This window comes from Gasterosteus aculeatus, chromosome 5 (genome assembly GCF_964276395.1).
Source record: "Gasterosteus aculeatus chromosome 5, fGasAcu3.hap1.1, whole genome shotgun sequence".
NCBI classification, from domain to species: domain Eukaryota; kingdom Metazoa; phylum Chordata; class Actinopteri; order Perciformes; family Gasterosteidae; genus Gasterosteus; species Gasterosteus aculeatus.
The window spans coordinates 15,815,849-15,830,916 of record NC_135692.1 but is presented as its reverse complement, the minus strand read 5'-3'; the positions used below and the strand labels follow the sequence as shown (position 1 = coordinate 15,830,916).

The 15,068-nt window shown below is 47.0% G+C and overlaps 2 protein-coding genes across 6 annotated transcripts; one reads left to right on the top strand and one right to left on the bottom strand.

Annotated features, from left to right (window-relative positions):
* Positions 1-1,181: 1,181 nt before the first annotated feature.
* Positions 1,182-3,579, top strand: csf3a (colony stimulating factor 3 (granulocyte) a). The gene is made up of 5 exons (XM_078102528.1): positions 1,182-1,357; positions 1,815-1,987; positions 2,391-2,498; positions 2,606-2,746; positions 2,847-3,579. Exons 1-5 carry the CDS (start codon positions 1,342-1,344, stop codon positions 3,036-3,038), a joined length of 630 nt encoding a protein of 209 aa, XP_077958654.1. The 5' UTR covers positions 1,182-1,341; the 3' UTR covers positions 3,039-3,579.
* On the bottom strand, positions 3,530-12,448 carry med24 (mediator complex subunit 24). 5 transcript variants are annotated; one of them, XM_040177046.2, is made up of 26 exons: positions 12,276-12,448; positions 11,859-11,989; positions 11,685-11,767; positions 11,548-11,586; positions 11,387-11,460; positions 11,010-11,236; positions 10,714-10,825; positions 10,419-10,569; positions 10,102-10,215; positions 9,794-9,847; positions 9,613-9,695; positions 9,390-9,476; positions 9,044-9,155; positions 8,716-8,858; positions 8,488-8,525; positions 8,296-8,378; positions 7,874-8,052; positions 7,417-7,516; positions 6,856-7,031; positions 6,467-6,731; positions 6,010-6,191; positions 5,835-5,928; positions 5,581-5,680; positions 4,724-4,804; positions 4,493-4,641; positions 3,530-4,212 (listed from the first exon to the last, which is right to left on the bottom strand). In XM_040177046.2, exons 2-26 carry the CDS (start codon positions 11,986-11,988, stop codon positions 4,096-4,098), a joined length of 2,973 nt encoding a protein of 990 aa, XP_040032980.2. In that variant the 5' UTR covers position 11,989; positions 12,276-12,448; the 3' UTR covers positions 3,530-4,095. The 5 variants fall into 5 exon arrangements, with proteins under 5 accessions (XP_040032980.2, XP_077958652.1, XP_040032983.2 ...); XM_078102526.1 differs by having other exon boundaries at positions 6,856-7,028; XM_040177049.2 differs by having other exon boundaries at positions 9,044-9,143.
* Between the last annotated feature and the right edge of the window lie 2,620 nt (positions 12,449-15,068).

Genomic DNA, 15,068 nt, shown 5'->3' with positions numbered 1-15,068 from the left:
CCGACTGACTGAGGAGCCTCGGGTCAGAGCAAGAAGGAGACCGATCTGTTACAACGGAGGCACAGGATGGACCCGTCGGGGGATGACTCCCACCACAATGGTGCATACCTGGATTTTATCATTTTGAAATGATTTAATGGATCACTTCAGGTGGTAAAATAATTGTTTGCAACATTTTGTGTGATGAGCTCATTTCATTTCTTATAAGGTCTCAGAACAGAAGATCAACACTCCCAGTGTGCATGCGCGGCAGCAGGTTAGCTTAGCTTAGCACGGCATAGCATAAAGACTGGAAACAGGGGAAACGGTTAACCTGGCTCCCCCTAAATGTTAGCGACGTAAGCAGACCCGTCCCTACGTGACAATAGAACCTGTAAGAGTGGGAAGCTGGGAATAACCTTTTGACCTTTGAAAAGAATCAGGAGATTTTCTTATCGAACTCCTGGTAAAAAGCAAATACGAGTGTTTTGACGTGCTTTAAAGCACTGGAAGCAAATGTATTACAGCCGACATGTTGTTTTATTCTGTTTCATACCAACACAACATCACTGAGGGAGGAAAAAGGCGTTATTCCACAAGGTGGCAATCTTGGGCCTGTGAAGTTCTTTCCGCTTTTCTATCACTCAGACTTTCTAATTGCTGCAACAAGGTGATTTTTTTCATTACTGCCACAGAAATACAACTGTGGTCATTTTTTTATTGTGAGATTTTCCAAACTATATAAATAGGAACAAATCAGTTTCTTAGAGAAGAATCACAATGACCAAAAAACTGCTGGATGACGACACACGAGGGAAGAAAAGATTCCTCCTGAAGAACCTAGATGTCATAACTGTGTTTTACACTTTCAATTTTCATTTCCCTGTTAGCTGCTGTCAGAGGAAATTCTGGTCCTGGATGACCTCAACAACTGACTGGGCTTGAAGCGATCTGCGTTACCTCAGAATTCCTAAAGTTAAACTCTAGAATTGTGTTACTTTGGCGTGTTAGATGAACACGTTATTAAGTAACGAGCACAGCTGCTTTCACCCTGTTATTTAAAATGTGTTCGTTTATAATTCTGGTAAATCTGAAAATAACAAAATGCTAGTAATATTTGACAGATTTTTAAAATATGAATCATCAATTTGTGATTGATTTTGTAAAATGTGAACTTACATATATCATTATTATCCAATCCAGCGTCCGAAGAGAAGCGTAAGAGAGGATCTGCTGACAGTCAAACTGACTCATTGAGATGAACACATAACGGGAAATCCCTCGGACTCCTGGCCTGCTCTATAAATCACTGATGGTGTCCACTCAGGGGTCAATACTCAAAGGCATCCGTCAACACAAGCCATGGACATCCTGCTGGGTGAGTAGTGATGATGAGGCAATGCTGCTTTCTCTTCTTCTGCTGCTCATCAAGTGTTGGACTGTTCCTCCATCAGATATCATACACTGAATATTATATATATATATATATATATATATATATATATATATATATATATATATATATATATATACATGCGTGTGTTTTATCTGTATGGGAGCATCGCAAAGCACGCAGGTGTGTTTTGAGGAGTTACCGGGATATTTATTTCTGGATCTGTTGGCAGTAGTTACTTTGTTCTCCAGTTTCAAATTACGCACGCCTCTATTTAGCCCGGAGGAGGGGGGGGGGGGGGGGGGCTGTGGTGGGTGGGAGGCAGGGCGGGGGGACCACGGGGGGGCTGCAGAGGAGAGAGAGCCCACCGGTGCATAGGAACAAGGAACAAGGGAGCAGCTCTTTGGATTGATTATTTTTTTCCTGCCCCCCCCCCGCGCAGTTCTCGCCATTCCCTGCTACATGGCCGCCTTCGCCCGCGGCGCGCCTTTGCCGGAGAGCAGCGCGCAGGTCGCGGATCAGCAGTTCCAGGGCGCCGTGCAGAGGAGCCGCAGCTTGACGCAGAAGATCCTGCTCTCCATCCCCGACGCGCACGAGTCGTGCGTCCACGCGGAGGTAACGCGGCCGTTCGACGAGCCGATGAGACAAAACCAAAGGGCTGAATGTGACGGAGAAGTTCTCAGAGCGCTGTTGTTAAAAAGGGACCAGCATCGGTCTCCAAGCTGCGGATGAATTCCTTTACGCGCTTGTCTGTACTTGCATTTATGTCAACGTGTTCTGCATTTCACTTCACTTTTTCTGTTACTGTGACTCGGACAGCAAATAAGTAAAGGCTGTAATGATCTTATGAAATACGAGGTTTCATCCACACAGAACTGTCAGGTAATTCAAATAGTCTAAAGTAAAAAGAATGCATGGCCTAATGTAACAGACGACTTCCTAAAGCATGTTAGGGTCTGCTACCTGTTGCATGCAGGTGAGATTTGTGCATAACGTCTCTGCTTTCTCGCTCCATCAGGCGCTAAAACTCGACTCCCCACAAAACGCCAAGCTTGCGGTCATGGCGTCCAACATCGGCATCCCGTCGGCTCCTGTGCTCAGAGTCGTGTCCGAAAGCTTCTCCTTGGTAAGCCTCCAGCAGGAGAACCATCACGTGTGACCGTGTGGCGGGTAAAGAGCGGAGACCTTGACCAGCTCGCTGTCATTCTTCCCCCCCCCCCCTCCCCCCCTCAGGAGGACGTTTTGAGGAACGTGTCCGAGGGCCTCCAGCTGCACCGGGCCTTGCTGCGCTCGGTCTCTCCTCGGCTGCAAAACAAAGACAAAGTGGCCGCGCTGCTGGCTGACATCAAAGACCTGATCATCCAGATCAATAAGGTGGGAGAGCGCTTTGAGATCGCTTCCATTCACGATTCCACCCGTCCGCCGCCCCCCCCCCCTCTTCATCACACGTCTCTCGTTTTGCGTTGCCCTGCAGATGGTGAAAATGGCCAACGGGGAGGCCGCGGTGCAGCCCTCGCCCTCGCCCGTAGTCCTGCGGCTCCCCGGGGAATACGACGTCCAGGTGGCGGCGCACCTGAGTCTGGGGCAGCTGCAGAGCTTCGGGCGGGACGTGCTGCGCTGCCTCAGGAGTCTGGACCGGAGCGGCGAGGAGGAGGCCGAGAGCTGACCACCGAAACACACCATTTATTTATCCGGTAAATGATTATGATGATTATGGGGTCGGCCGTGGCGCATGGAGTAGAGCGGCTGCTCCTAACCGCCAGGAACCGCAAGTCAAGGTTGTTGAAGTGTCCCTGAGCAAGACACCTGACCCCCCCGGGCAAAAATGTAAACTCCATGGGTTAGAAATGCAATGTAAGTCGCTTTGGATAAAAGCGTCGGCTAAATGACCTGTAATGTAATTTATATTTATATTGAAAAAAGATATTTATATATTTATTTATGTAATATTTATTTGGGGAATTTATTATGATGAGGAAACTGTATCCCTCAGTCACTTTGGTTCCATTCCTTATTACATATATTTAATATCTGTATAATTTCCTCCATATCAGTTAAAAAAATGTTGTGTATGAACTTTATCAACCATTATTAGAATTAGTTATATTGTGTAAACTAAACATATGTCCAAGAATCTGTTCCTGTGCTGCAGAATTATATTTTTCTGATATTTTAATAAAATAATGCATTTCCCGGAAACACAGACCGTTCCTTTTTGTGAATGACAAAGCGTGACCCATCAACCGCTGGCATTGCGTCACCGCGGCAGCGAGCTCACGGCGGAGGCAATCCGGTAATGCAGAAGTGTAACTAAAAAGGGAAAAAATGTCTTGTGTCACGCTGGAAGACAGACTCCCCGAGGAAGTGTTGCAAGCGCCGGATGACGGCCTGATGAGCACAAGGTCCGGTCACCGCTGAGGGGCATCAGGCGGTGGAAACCCACGTGGTCTCTGCCCAACGTCACGGAAGTAATAAGGTCTTACACACACAGTGAAGGAAACTTCCCGCTGTGGAAGTGAAGACTTGCATGAAGAGACAAACGGATCAGGAAGTTTTTTCAAACTTATTTACACATTTAAGTGTGAAAAACAAATCAAAACACAATAGCAAAACAGTGGTTACAGAAAGACGGTTATAAAAATGTCATTTTCCAACAAAGAAGCCCTTTAAATGGGGGAACTAATGAGGGGAGTGTGTGGAGGAGGGGGGGGGGGCTGAGAACTTTACAAGGCGGCGATGGCTTTGGCAGCTACTCTTCTCCCCAGCGGCAGAGTCAGGTCAGTGATGGCCAGGACGACTCTCGGTTTGGCCAAAGCCGGCAGCTTCACCAGCTCGGACACCTGCACGCACAGAAAGACCAACGACCGTTCAAACTAATCCACTAGTTATTCCATCTGTGCGCAGTCTCCTGCAAACGGGAACCTCACCGCCACAGCCCCAACTCAAACAACACCACCTTAACTTCACTGGCTGCAAGTACACGGATCAAACGCTGGCGTGACTCAGATTTATCACTTCCTCAAAGCACTTAATCCTCAGAAAATGTGTCTTCAGCCATTCCGAACAAACAAAGTCTTTCCCGGTAACGTACAGCAGCCGCACGTCGGCCTCGTAGCTCACCATCGTAAAGGGCATGAACTGCAGAATGCTCCCGCGGCTCCCCTGCTCCAGGCACTCCACGCACTCCTCCATGAAGCTCTGCACAAATTGGGTGTGGGGTCCGGCCATCTTGGAGCCCAGGATGGAGGAGATGAGGAGGAAGAGGTTGGCTGCGGGCAAGTGGGGAGAAGTCAATTTGGGTGTTAGTGGCGGGCGACGTGTCGTCGTCCGGGGGAGGACGAGGGTTCTCACCCAGGACTCGGTGGAGAGGGTCTCTCATGTTCACCGTGTGGAGCTGGGAGGCCGAGAGGGAACTGCTCATAGATCGGTCTCCTGGGAAATGTGACCAGACAAATTTTCATCAACAGTCTTTTTTTTTTTTTCTCAGTGTGTCAAAAATAGACAAAGTAAACAGGGAAGTGGACGTTTCTACTGTTAAAACCAAAACAAGACAAAAGTCCTCCACTGACGTCTTACATTTCATCATTTTCTTAACCAATATAATTGGAAACCAAAATTAAACAACCAACTAGGTACATATTACAAGTGGCTATTTTTATAATCTATGGCTGCAGATATAAATACATTTCAGTCTAGCAAACACTGCTTGTATCGGTTTCTAAATGACTTGTCTAGACATTTCTTTTCTAAAGGAACGAAAGGAAAGCCGCTCATACACGTTTTTTCCAAGTCATGCAGCACATCGATCTTTGACCCCCCCCCCCCCCCCCCCCGTCTGGGACTTTCTTCGTGCTGAGAGTAAAAATTCCCAAAGCTCAACACTAGTTCCAGCAGTCAGGTTTGGGACCTCAACGCCGCCCAGCGCGCTTTACCCCTCATTAAACCGCAGCGCTCAAGTCGCAACCTGCCGGCGGTCTGAGACACTCGCAAGATAAATCTTGACAGGCAAAGCTGATTTAGGAGTATCTGATCTGGCTCAGATGTGCACGCAAGAAGCAACTTGCTGGTAACCACCTCACAAAGCCCATTTTCTCTCTAGAAACCCGGCTGGTATTTCTGGTGATCCTCAGCTCACACACACATGCAGAAATGAGTGCCAGGCAACACTATTCAACCGAGTATTAAAGCCCCGACATTAATAGACTGACCCGGACTGGAAAGGGCAGCGGGCTCGTCCTCGTTGGAGCTGAGCAGACGCATGAGTTTAGACGGCTGAGTGTCATCCAATGGAAACAGGCTGTTGTAGTCCTGCAGGCATTGATAGATACACTAGACTGCATTGTAATACAAGTCCAATATGTAGACACTTATAAAGGAATTTGACCACAGTATTGACATATTTCAACAAAATAACTTTCTAGATACTACACAACCCAAACATGGCCCTCTGTGGCGGTCCTACCTCGATGTCTTCCCGCTGCCTTTTGCGCTGGCGAGCCGAGAACGAGCCTCTGTTGTGCGAGGAGAAGGAGCTGAGTGCGCACCACACGGACAACCTGAGGAGTCACCCAGGGAGAAAAGGTCAACGGCCGACCTCAACCGCCCCCGACAACCCGCCGCCACTGAGCTCCTCTTACTTGGCCAGCGCCTTTCCAGGTGGGTCAGCCAGGCCGTGCCAGTGGGCGGAGTCTGTGAGCAGGTCGGGCAGTATGGTGCCCAGCAGCGTGAGGCTGATCTGCTGAGTGTCCAGGCAGAAGATGCTGTAGAGAAGCTCCGAGACGCGATCGGCCCACTCCTGGCGAGTCTCCTTCAGCAGCTCCTAAAACACGATGCATGTGCAAATATATATATATATATATTAAAAAAAGAGGCTACGATCTGGAGTTTATGATTTATAATTTAGTGTCGTTTCTATTTTCAAGCAAATTTTCCAAAGATTCAGAGGCTTCGGGTTCTAAAATGTGTTTCCTGCTCTGCATTGCGTCGTATTGTAGGACATTTGACATACGCGCACTAACAATGAAAGCGATTGTTCGCTGCAGCCTTTGAATGCAGCCAGTTTTGCTGGTGTTTGCTCCGTTTTGGTCCCCTCACCTTGACCAAATTGTTGGTGAACCAGAAGACCCCCCCCATGTTGAGGAGACTCTCAAACAGGTGCAGGGCCCGGCTGTCCGCCCAGCCTTTGCGCAGCACCGTCTGGAACTGCTTGCTGAGGGCCACGTGGATGGGGTCTTTGGCCGGCAGCAGGTTGCGGTAGGGGATCGGCTCCTGGCCCTCCATCGGGGGCCGCAGGGTGGCGGCGGTTTGTTGGAAGACGTCGGCACACATGTGCTCCATGATGGAGCTCATTATGATCACGCTGGGGAGAGAGGATAGCGTTTTTTAACCCTGTATTACAGAAAAGGTCTGCGAGAGAGGCCGACATCGGGGCATAAGATGAGCGAAGGTGGAGTTTGTGCGTCGGCCGGGTTTTTTTTGTGTACCGTTCGTTGTAAAACTGCAGCGTGTTCTCCCCGTACAGCGGCGTCACGAGCTGCCGGATCATCGTCTGGGGCTTCTCCCGCTCATCCCTCCCCAGCATCCTGACGTGGGCCACCAGCCAGGCCACCGCACAGATGGCCATGCTGCACACCTTCCCCTTGATGTTGTCCGTTATCTTCTGCGCGCACACGCACACACACACACACACACACACACACACACACACACACACACACACACACACACACACACAGAGAGAGAGAGCGAGATGACGTGGCAAGAAAAAGGGGAAGGAAGGGGACAGAGTGAGGGCACAGTTGAAGGAGAACGGCTTCCAAGTAACATGAAAACTTGAATGAAGTAGGAAAAAAAAAAAAAAGAGGACGTCATTTCACTGTCACTAGGAAAATTCCACAGAATGAGTGGAGTGACGAGTACTGGTACTGCTCTGATCATCATGGGAGCACCTGACCCTCACGCATGCTCAGGAAATACTTTTCCAGTCAAAGGAGGGGCAAGAAGAAGAAACGGAGAAAAAAAGAGAGCATTAAAGTTGAACGGACCTGCACGGCCTCCACAGAGAGGACGCCGTTCTCCCACGCGTTCAGAACCTCCAAGATGGCTGCCGGCGTGCTGAGGCAGATCTCATGCCATTTCACCTGACTGACGGTAGATTAAAAAAAAAAAGGTCAAAGGAAGTTCATCCATCTATACAGCATTCAATTAAAAAACGAATGTACTCTGCAAGTCAATATTAGTCTAGGATCAATATTTGCAAAGGTGCTGAAATGTTCAATACATTTAAATTGAAATAAGAGAATCAAAAGAATCACGAGCGGCACGGAAATCTAAAATCAAACGTGGCTTGGTGTACTGTCCATCATCTATCTATCCATCTATGTATTATATCGGCTTGCAAACATATGGAGTTTAAAGTGGGAAAACTACTTTATTCAGGTATTCTTTGGCAAAATTGGTTGGGTAAATTGTGTGGTTGACATTGAAGGGCCAGCAACGTACACTAGCTTCATCTCCGACGAGTTGTTCAGCAGGGTGACCAGGCTCTCCACTTTGCCGGGCTCCGGTCTGAAGCAGGGGTGGTCTGGGTTCAGAGTCTTGCCATCCTCAGGCATACACGTCTGCAGCCATGTCTCGAAGAAGGGCGTCTCCCCCGAAGGGCTGGGGTCTGACAGGATCACCTGGAGAGGAGAGACGCGGGGCAGCCGCGTGCTTTACGGATCCGCTCACGCTCAACGGGTCAAAGCGGCCGGGCGACAATAGATCTAATCACACCCGCAACATTCCGTTCAGGTCACGCCCCCCAAGGCCGTCTCGTTTCATCACCGTGAGCGAACAGGCTGATTCGGGGGAAACTCCACGCAGGATCAATACCCGCTAACATCATTACACTGCGTTTTGCAGTCAAGCTTTCATTGACTAACCTCCGAACCGTATGTCTGCACCACATGGCAGAGCATGAGGAAGGAGATGTCGAAGAGGAGCGCCCGTACCGACGCCGACTTGGCTGAAGAGGGAACAGAATCCTCAATGTAAGCATCTACTTTAATCACCGATGCGTCAACGGGGAGAGAAACTCCCACATCGGAACATGTTGCGCTTGTTTTTCAACTCACATCCTTCGCCGCTGATGTGCTTCGGAAACTCGTTAAGCCTGGAACAAAAATGGGAAAAAGCAAACAATACCTTAAAAAGATGTAAAAACATCCTGTCCTAGAACCACTTCCAAGTTTCCAGCCTTAAAATATGTCTGATAATAAGTAGGAGTCAATAAATAACTCAGCGTTCTGGTGACTAAGGGGAATATTTGTCCAACCATGCAGCTCTATTTCACATTGACTCACTTGATGAACTTCCGGGCAAAGGATTTGAGCTTCCCAGTGGCCGCGGCTGCTGCCAGGAGCAGATCTAGGCTTTTTCCAGACAACATGTGTCCCAGGACCCCCAGAAGGCCTTCGGGCGACTTGGAGTGATCTGCATCTACTGTCTAATGAACCAGAGAGTAAGAGTTATGCTCACGTGTTCCTTTTACGTCGGCGATTCCTTGAAGTCTGCGAGCCCCCTGTATTCACGTCAACTGTTTTTTTTCCTCTTAGCATTTCATTGATAAGCGACCTTCTCACACCGACACGCTCACCCATTTCCTTCCCATCAGCGTGTCATGTGCTCTACCTTTAGAATATTAGTGACGGTGGGCTCAGCTCGCAGGATGAGGCCCGGGTTCGGCTGGATGTTTGCATTTTCTGCAGTCTTTAACCTCGGGGCAAACTCCCTGTCATCCGTCCTGAATCAAAAGGTGCAGCGGGAGAGGGACAGGAAGGAAAGGGGACGAGGCGAGACAGACGGGGGATGCAGGGGTTTGGATTGTGTGAGTACGGGGAACTGAGCTTCATCCATGATCCCATTGACTAAAATAGTTAATGGGAATAGAAAATAAAGAAAGAAAAAAAAAAAACAACAACACTAGATTGTCATTTCCATGAAGACGCGCGGGTTGATTGTGAGATGGGAGTCGTACCGTTTGGAGGTGAGGCAGGTTGTGTTGGAATCGGACAGCAGACCGAGCTTGTTACACTCCTGAAGCAGCATGCCGAGGCAGTCGCAACTAGGAGAAGAAGCACAAGAGATCTATGACAGTGCCGGCTTAACAGGAACTTAGCGTTCTTATCTCCAATATCTTAAAATTAGATTACAGGGGTGGGGAGGAGATGGGTGGGGTGGCTGCATTTTTCAGCACTTACTTGCATCTCTGATCCGCTTTGTCCAGTAACGGTGTGAGTTTGAGTAAATACTGAAATGCAATATTCACGTCGTCCATGAAGTCCTGGAAGAAAGGTTTGCTGTGTTTTGAAAAGTTTCCTTTTAAAATGGACAGTTATTGCGATTTATAATTTGTTAGAAAGACATCAGTGCATCTCGTACTTGTCCTTTGTCACTCTGAGGATACTTCTTTAGTCGCAGAAGAACTTGAGGGATCTGATATAAAGAAACAAGAAATTAACCTTTTTTAGCTTGGCGGAACACGTATGTGATCACATCGATCACATAATGTGACATAAATGATCACATCTGATTATCAGTTTACCATATAAACTAAATTGATACTGCATGTAAAGATCAACTCAATTCATTTAGACTATTTAAGACTGGAGAGTGGTAATCAGCGCATCAGTATTGAATTTGAAATCAATTTAAGGAAAAAAATGCAGATCACAAGCAGATGAACGTACCTTGAGAAATGTGAAAGCGGTCCATTTGAGCTCCTCGGTGCCCTCTGGTGACTCGATGAGCCCGGTGAAGCAGGCCTTCCAGATCTCCAAGACAAAAAGAGGCACAGGGATTCGCTGTGGAAGACAAAGAATTTAAGGAGGATTGCTGCTGAAATAACAAACTACATACAAACAATGCAGAAGTATGATTATGAACCGTGCCTGAAATCTTTAATCTGTAAAAATAATAACTGTCTCAACGACTAAAAGAAACAAACTCTCGTTCTAGAGAAAGTTGAACTGTATGGATGAATTTCTTTTCTTCTGTAAATGTCCACCTGCATTCTCTTGATCATCATCAGCTGCTCCACCAGTGGCTGCGTCTCCCCGGTCAGATTCATGGTCCCCTCCAGCATGATGAAGGCGTGGACGGATGGAAAGGAGGCATGGAACTTTGGGTCGCTCTGCTCGGACAGCATCATGGGAATACTGAGGAAGAAAGGGAAGAGTTAGCATGACAAAGATTATTTGTGATGTACTTTAAATGAATAACCTGCCACGACCAAGCCGGGCAGCCTCACGCCAAAGTTAAACCATGTATTCAAAGTGTAGGGAAAGAGGGAGGAAATTCACCCTTTTACTAGCGACAAGCTCTCCTCTAATTTTGTTCTCAGTGTCTGGTTTGACACACTGCCAAGACCATCGGTTACTTTCAGCACCGACTGCTCTACGTTGCTCCAGGAACCTGTGAAGAAGTAGCAGTAGCAACACAGTAAGATGTCTGACACGACAATTATACAACCAGAAAGTTTCAGGACCGGTACCGTCTTCTAACATCCAACTTGCCGGCATCAACAATTGATATAGTATGAATGTTCAAATGTATCTTACGTAAACCAATGAACACACGGACACACAGAACACCGTACCGCCTTGGTCCTCCAACCGGGCGATGTGGACAAGGGCTCTGTTCTTGGAACTGTTAATCAAATGTTGAAGCCTCTCCTGGCAGGCTCTCAGACTGGCCTCCGTGCCGGCTGATGGGCCGAGTTCTCCAAGCTTCTCGCAGTACCAGGCACAGCCCTGCAGCAGCCACACTACCACCCCGAGCAGAGCCCGACACAGCCCGATGCATTCCTCCGCCTTCCCGTGACAGCTTCACGTCAAGCAATCGTGTAACAAATATATAACGTTAGGTAAAATACATCATTACGGAAATGGCCAAATCTGCTTTCTTCATTCAAACCAGGCGTAAAACGTTACCGTTGTTACGCGGGATGGAGAATGCACTGTAATATTGACATACCTGAGACGATGGCAAAACATGTCCATGATCTCCAGCAGTGATTTTACACACAGCTCCCGAGAAAAGTCATCAAACTATCGGAAAAAAAGGGACGTCATGGAAACCTCTCATATGTTATAATAAACTGCATTGTGCAATCATTTCACATAAGTATACATCACCTTGCTGAGAGCTGTAAGCACACTGGAATAAGACACCATCTAAGGAGAGAGAACGTTCACAATGTGCGTAATACTATCACCGCTGTTTCAACACCTCGCAGTTACACCATTTTTGAGCACACCGCTTTTTCTCTCACCTGAGAACTTATAGCATATTTGAGATAAGACAAAATAAGAGGGTTGGGAGAGGGGCCGATCATTGCCTGCTCCATCAGGGCTTCTGGAAGACATAAACGCAATTTAGAAAAGACAATACGATCACTGGTATGGAGGGAAATTATCGCCGTGATGGTCAGCGTCTGTCATCTAACCTGCAAGGTTGAGATAGTCCCACGTTGCTCCCTTTGGGAAGTTCTTCTTGATGTTAATGGCCCACTGGTAGTCGCTCCATCGTTCTTTCCAAGCCTGTAGAATGGCTTGCTTCAGATTCACCACCTTCATCCTGGTAGAAACGAGCATATATTCATACCATATGAATAGATTTCTAAAAAAAAACCGAACAGCTACAAAGGCATTTGTGCAGTAAACTTGTATTTGTAATACAACTCAATTAAAGTGGGTTGAACATAATATGGCAGGCTAGCGTTAGCCGTTAGCTGCCGTTGTCATTTATTAGCATTAACTACTGATCTAAGACACAGTTGTATTGATGTGTACAAAAACAATGCATGCCACGTAAATGGGACAAAACCCGGAGCCAATGTGCAATTACCACCGTTAGTGCTTACCTGACTGTTTTAGTTTTTCAGACCATAAAATATATTTGTTTATAGCTTCCCCACCTCACAATACATAGTACGCCATTTTTGCTGAAAACTACGTATGCGCTCATTGGTTAATCCTTTGACGTCTAAGTGTTCTTGTCGCTGATTGGCCAAAGCGGGGCGGGAGTAATTACGCGACTGCGTCACAAGATGTCGCGCTTTGCAAAGGCAGTGGGGAGGTAAGTCAAATTAAATCCTGCGGTAAACCCGGTGGTTAAAAAACACATAAACGACCAACTGGAGAAGAGATTACAAATTAATTAAACCAGTCACGTAAAGTTATCCATCGTAAAATGAGATTAACGCTAACGCTGGATAAATTAAACAGTTAGCCATTAAGCTAACCGGTCGTTCATTTTGCTGAATCACCCCCACATCTACTCAGACAATTCAACGTACAGTATTCAAAAGTTCCGTAACGTCATATTACTGTACAGTTGGGGTGAATTAGGTATCGCTAAGTTATTTCAAATATTAATTATCTCTTCCATGGTGCACAATTAAATGCTTAGTTGGTTTATGTAACCATCCCATTCAGTTGTGTGAATCACTGCAGTTTCATCTTTTTTTGGGTGTCAGTTCACTGTTTTTCAACAGGTTTTTTTTGTCTATTATGTCACAAACTAGAGATGGAATGAAAAGCAAAAAAAAAAGAAATAGAAAAAAAAAACATTTTAGATCCTAGACATATCAGCCAAAGTAGAATGTTTTATGTGAGACCAAGTCCAAATTCAAAGTTTTAGATACCCTTGGTATCAACGGAATTCCCCAAAAGAAGACCGTACAATAACAATTTAGATTAAAATAGAATAGAAAGTGTTTTTCATTTAAAAGCATCTACTCAAGCGAGCATGGTCGGCAATTATTTCCCAACTGTCCCCGTTTCCACTTCTGCAGTCATTTCTTCGTCAGGCTCAAGGGGATCCTGTTCTCCTTATCCGACCAACTTCTGCGGGGCGAAGGTCCCGCATCGAGTCGGTCCTAACAAAGACCCTCATTCTGCCTGACACCGGAGACGCTCTGGCCTGAGCGAGGTGTGTGTGCCCTGGGACAGAGAGATGCCAGCCAGGCGAGAGATGATCCATGCTTACTGACATCGTGCAGGTAGGCTGGGGAGGAAGAGGCCGCGGGCCGTGTGTGTGTGTGTGTGTGTGGCCGTATTTGGGGAGAAGCACCTTTTACCGGGTGCCATTCACGGAGAGCCGCATTAGAGAAAGGGTGCTGACAGATTCGAGTCCACCCCTGGGGACACCAGAGAGACTGTAGTCGCAGCTCTGTGTCTCTTCTCATGACCTCACTGCTGGGACGGAGACCGTTTTGCCCACTTTTATTTGTCTTCTTAGTTACTGTGTGTTTTTTTGTTAAGTCTGAGGTTGTTGGCTGTGGCTTACTCCAATACAGTACAGCTTAATGGAATTCAGTGAGTGTGGTATTAAACACTCCCCCAAAATCACCCTGCGCTGAATACTTTTGTTAAAAACTTGTTTGAATGAACAAAGATACTGTTCATAACGCGCTTTGTTGTTGTGTTTTTTTCGTGTAATCGATGAGCTGGTCGTCAGTTTCTCGAACCAATTTTATAGGTGTTTTGCTTCATTGTTCTGGGCTGAACAGCTGCTACGTTCAACCTTCAGCACCTTATAATTACACTGCAGCGACGTGGATTATATTTATTTTTGCGCAAACTATTGAATCCATCGAGGGAAATGAAGACCAATTAAACCACCGCCTGCATGTGGCACAGGTGCAATAGAGGATAATCTTCACGCAATATTAGAAGTCAATAGAACTAATATTTAATGGCACGTGTCACTGACCTGTTGTAGAACTATATTTATGTCACAGGAAACCTGTAACATACATAACTTTTAAAACGTAACGATTTTGCTCCTTCTTTCTCCCTTTCGCTCAAGCTCACAGGGCCTTTGGGCACACATCGGTAATTACCCTGGGTTGAGAGGCAGGAAATGAGAGTTGCCCCTTTACGTCCCCTCAGGTTGTGCATAGATGTTGCTTCATGAATCAGCGTAGACTAGTGGCTCCCTGCTGTAACCGGGAGAAGACGAGGCGCATAATGTGCCACCGCGCTTAATGCTGCACACGGCCCCTTTTCTCAGGTCAGCGCCCCAAACGGCAGCCTGTCGCCACTCGTTACACGTTGGACAGGCCGTAAGAAAAAAACTATACAACGCTGGCGAACCCACACAGGTGTTACCAATTTATTATTTGGCTAATTGGATCTCTTTTCAGCACACCTTCTTCAGACATGCGTGATTGACATCTCTCACTTTCCTGTGACATCACGTGTACTTTACAGGGCGCATAGAGGACTAATTAGCCAAGTGGAGACACCTGTGTGGGACAAAGTATTTTTGAAAGACAGCCCAGCTGGGTACTTAGAACTCTGGCAGTTACGAGCTGGTCTCTCACAAAATTTTAGCTGTCTTTCCTTCTCATGTCGTTTTAGCACTGTCATTATTTACCCCTGTGACATATCAGCATATCTGCTCTATAAGAGCCCAATGATTATAAGCCCAAGTGATCGGATGACGTCATCAGCTGGCGGTAGCCCTGCGTGTTTTTGAAAGCCGCGTCCGTGCTCTTGATGTGTCCTCGGGCTGTGCTGACCGATAAAGGACAACGCAGTGAGCTCTTGGCTCATCGACGGGAGGACGAGCGTGGGCAGAAGGACCGTTGTGTCTCTTTCATTTAAGCAACAAAACATGTCTCAGTTACTGGATGAAATCCCATCACACT

What these genes read in the sequence shown, in the direction of transcription:
- csf3a (XM_078102528.1), top strand. An exon ending in AGTCGTGCGTCCACGCGGAG is followed by an intron (nt 1,988 to 2,390) that starts GTAACGCGGCCG and finishes TCGCTCCATCAG; the next exon opens with GCGCTAAAACTCGACTCCCC. An exon ending in TGATCATCCAGATCAATAAG is followed by an intron (nt 2,747 to 2,846) that starts GTGGGAGAGCGC and finishes GTTGCCCTGCAG; the next exon opens with ATGGTGAAAATGGCCAACGG.
- med24 (XM_078102525.1), bottom strand. Translation starts at nt 11,988, where the DNA reads ATGAAGGTGGTGAATCTGAAGCAAGCCATTCTACAGGCTTGGAAAGAA. An exon ending in TGATGATCAAGAGAATGCAG is followed by an intron (nt 10,216 to 10,418) that starts GTGGACATTTAC and finishes TGTCTTCCACAG; the next exon opens with CGAATCCCTGTGCCTCTTTT. An exon ending in TCGTCGGAGATGAAGCTAGT is followed by an intron (nt 7,517 to 7,873) that starts GTACGTTGCTGG and finishes ATCTACCGTCAG; the next exon opens with TCAGGTGAAATGGCATGAGA.